We start from the raw sequence: 2,190 nt of genomic DNA, 5'->3' as shown, positions 1-2,190 counted from the left end.
TTTATTTTATACACGTCCGTCGTGTTGAACGATTTATTAGAGAAGAAAGTATTTTACTTGGCATTGCTTTGCAATGTCTTTGCCAAAGTGACACTAATGACATTTCATACAATGTTTAATTTGCATCTCACAAGATGATGTTCTTAGTTAATGTGTTCACCAAGCTAACTCATTGAATATAAATAATCATATTTCAACATTCCCACTTAATCAATGGGTTACAATATTTAAAAAAAAAATAAACTTCGCTTTGTATTTAATTATATCAGTTCAAAAAATTGAATTTACCATTAACTACTTTAAATAATTTAAACCCATCTCAATGGTACAAAATTCGTGTTTGTTAAAAGGAACAGCCTTTGTGAGATTATCTGCTATCATTTTATCAGTTATAACTTTACAAATTTTAATCTTTTCATTACGTATGAGATCTCTAACAAAATGATGCCGAATGTCAATGTGCTTTGTCCGTGCACTGTATGCTCCGTTTTGTGCCAAGTCTATCGCTCCTTTGTTGTCGCAATAAATTTGAAAATTTGGTTTTCTTTCTCCCAAGACCTCGTACTTCAATTGATCAAACCAAATTGCTTCTTGGCACGCTGCTGTTAGTGCCATGTATTCCGATTCTGCCGTGCTCAGTGCTACTGTTCGCTGTTTCTTTGATGACCAAGATATAGCGCCTCCTTTCCATAAGAAAACGTAACCTGTGCATGATCTACGATCTTCGAAACTTGATGCCCAATCAGCATCCGAATATGCACACATTTCCCCATATTTACCATCTCTGGCAAATGTTAACTTGCAGTTCAATGTACCCTTTATATAACGTAGTATACGCTTCACTGCCTTCCAATGTGCTTGGCCAGGGTTTTGGTTAAATTGGCTCACATTGGTTACGCTGAATGAAAGGTCTGGTCGTGTACACTGTGCCAAATGTAGTATACTTCCCACTGCACCACGATACGGTATTATTTCCATTTGTCTTAGCTCATTTTCCGTGGTTGGCGACATTTTACTACTCAATTTTTGATTTGGATCGCTTGGCAATTTTACTGGGTCGCAGTCAAACATATTAAATCGCCGCAATATTTCTTCTGCATACTTTCGTTGATCCAAACTCAAAATACCTTTCTGACGATCGTATTTAATGCGTATGTTCAGAACCTCCGATGCAGTTCCCAAGTCCTTCATTTTGAAGTGTTTTGTTAGTGTTGATTTTAATTGAATTTTCCATTCATTGTTGTTATGAAAAATCAACATATCGTCAACGTATACTGCTACAATTATTATTGAATTGTCTGATCGTCGAACATAAATACATGAGTCGGTTTTACATCGTGTGAAACCAGCTTTTTTCCAAAACGTCGTTCAGTTTTAAATTCCATTGTCGACTTGCTTGCTTTAAACCATAGATCGATTTTCGTAATTTGCAAACACGTCCGCTATCATCGTCATAGCCCTCAGGTTGTTGCATGTATATTGCCTCCTTTATTTCACCATGCAAGAATGCAGTCACAACATCCATTTGGTCGATGTTTAAATTCATTTTAACTGCTATTGCCATTAACATTCGAATAGAAGAATACCTGACAACTGGTGAAAACGTTTCTTCATAGTCAATTCCAGGTCGTTGACTACAACCTTTTGCCACCAATCGGCCTTTGTAACGTACAATTTTACCATTTGAGTCTCTTTTTAATTTAAAGACCCATTTATTTCGAATTGGTTTTGCACAGTCAGGTAAATGTACCAAGTCCCATGTGCGATTTTCAATCAATGATTGGTATTCCTCGTTCATGGCCTCTTTCCAATGAATTTTATCTCGTCCATTCAGCGCCTCATCGACTGTTGATGGTTCTCCATTTAATGCTGCTTCCGCCAAACATGCCGCATCATATCGTTCAACTGGTCTATGTTGTCTCTGCGATCGACGTACTATCTGCTCTTCATTTTCGTTGATTGTTGTGTCTTCCAATCTACTATCATCACTTGCATAGTCCATTCTTGGTGGTACAAACGTATCATCCTCTACAACGTCTTCAAAATCAGTCGAACTATCAAGTGTAATTTCATTTATAACAGCATTGTCAGGGCCATGCTGTATGCCCAAATCTCCAAGTTCGACTAGATCATGCAATTCATTTGCAACATTGTCTTGGCCATGTTGCACGCCATTCGATACATTTTCAA

The 2,190-nt window shown here is 37.2% G+C and overlaps 1 protein-coding gene across 1 annotated transcript; it reads right to left on the bottom strand.

The window, feature by feature from the left end:
• Positions 1–565: 565 nt before the first annotated feature.
• On the bottom strand, positions 566–1,191 carry LOC116337320 (secreted RxLR effector protein 161-like; the record flags this gene model as incomplete). The annotated part of the gene is made up of 1 exon (XM_031761759.1): positions 566–1,191. A coding segment is annotated over exon 1 (626 nt), but the record flags the coding sequence as incomplete, so codon positions are not given.
• Positions 1,192–2,190: the final 999 nt, after the last annotated feature.

This window comes from Contarinia nasturtii, unplaced genomic scaffold (genome assembly GCF_009176525.2).
Source record: "Contarinia nasturtii isolate CC-2019 unplaced genomic scaffold, AAFC_CNas_1.1 Cnas_scaffold_256, whole genome shotgun sequence".
In the NCBI taxonomy this organism is placed as follows: Eukaryota; Metazoa; Arthropoda; class Insecta; order Diptera; family Cecidomyiidae; genus Contarinia; species Contarinia nasturtii.
The sequence above is the reverse complement of the archived record's forward strand: the minus strand, read 5'-3'. Positions and strand labels throughout refer to the sequence as shown.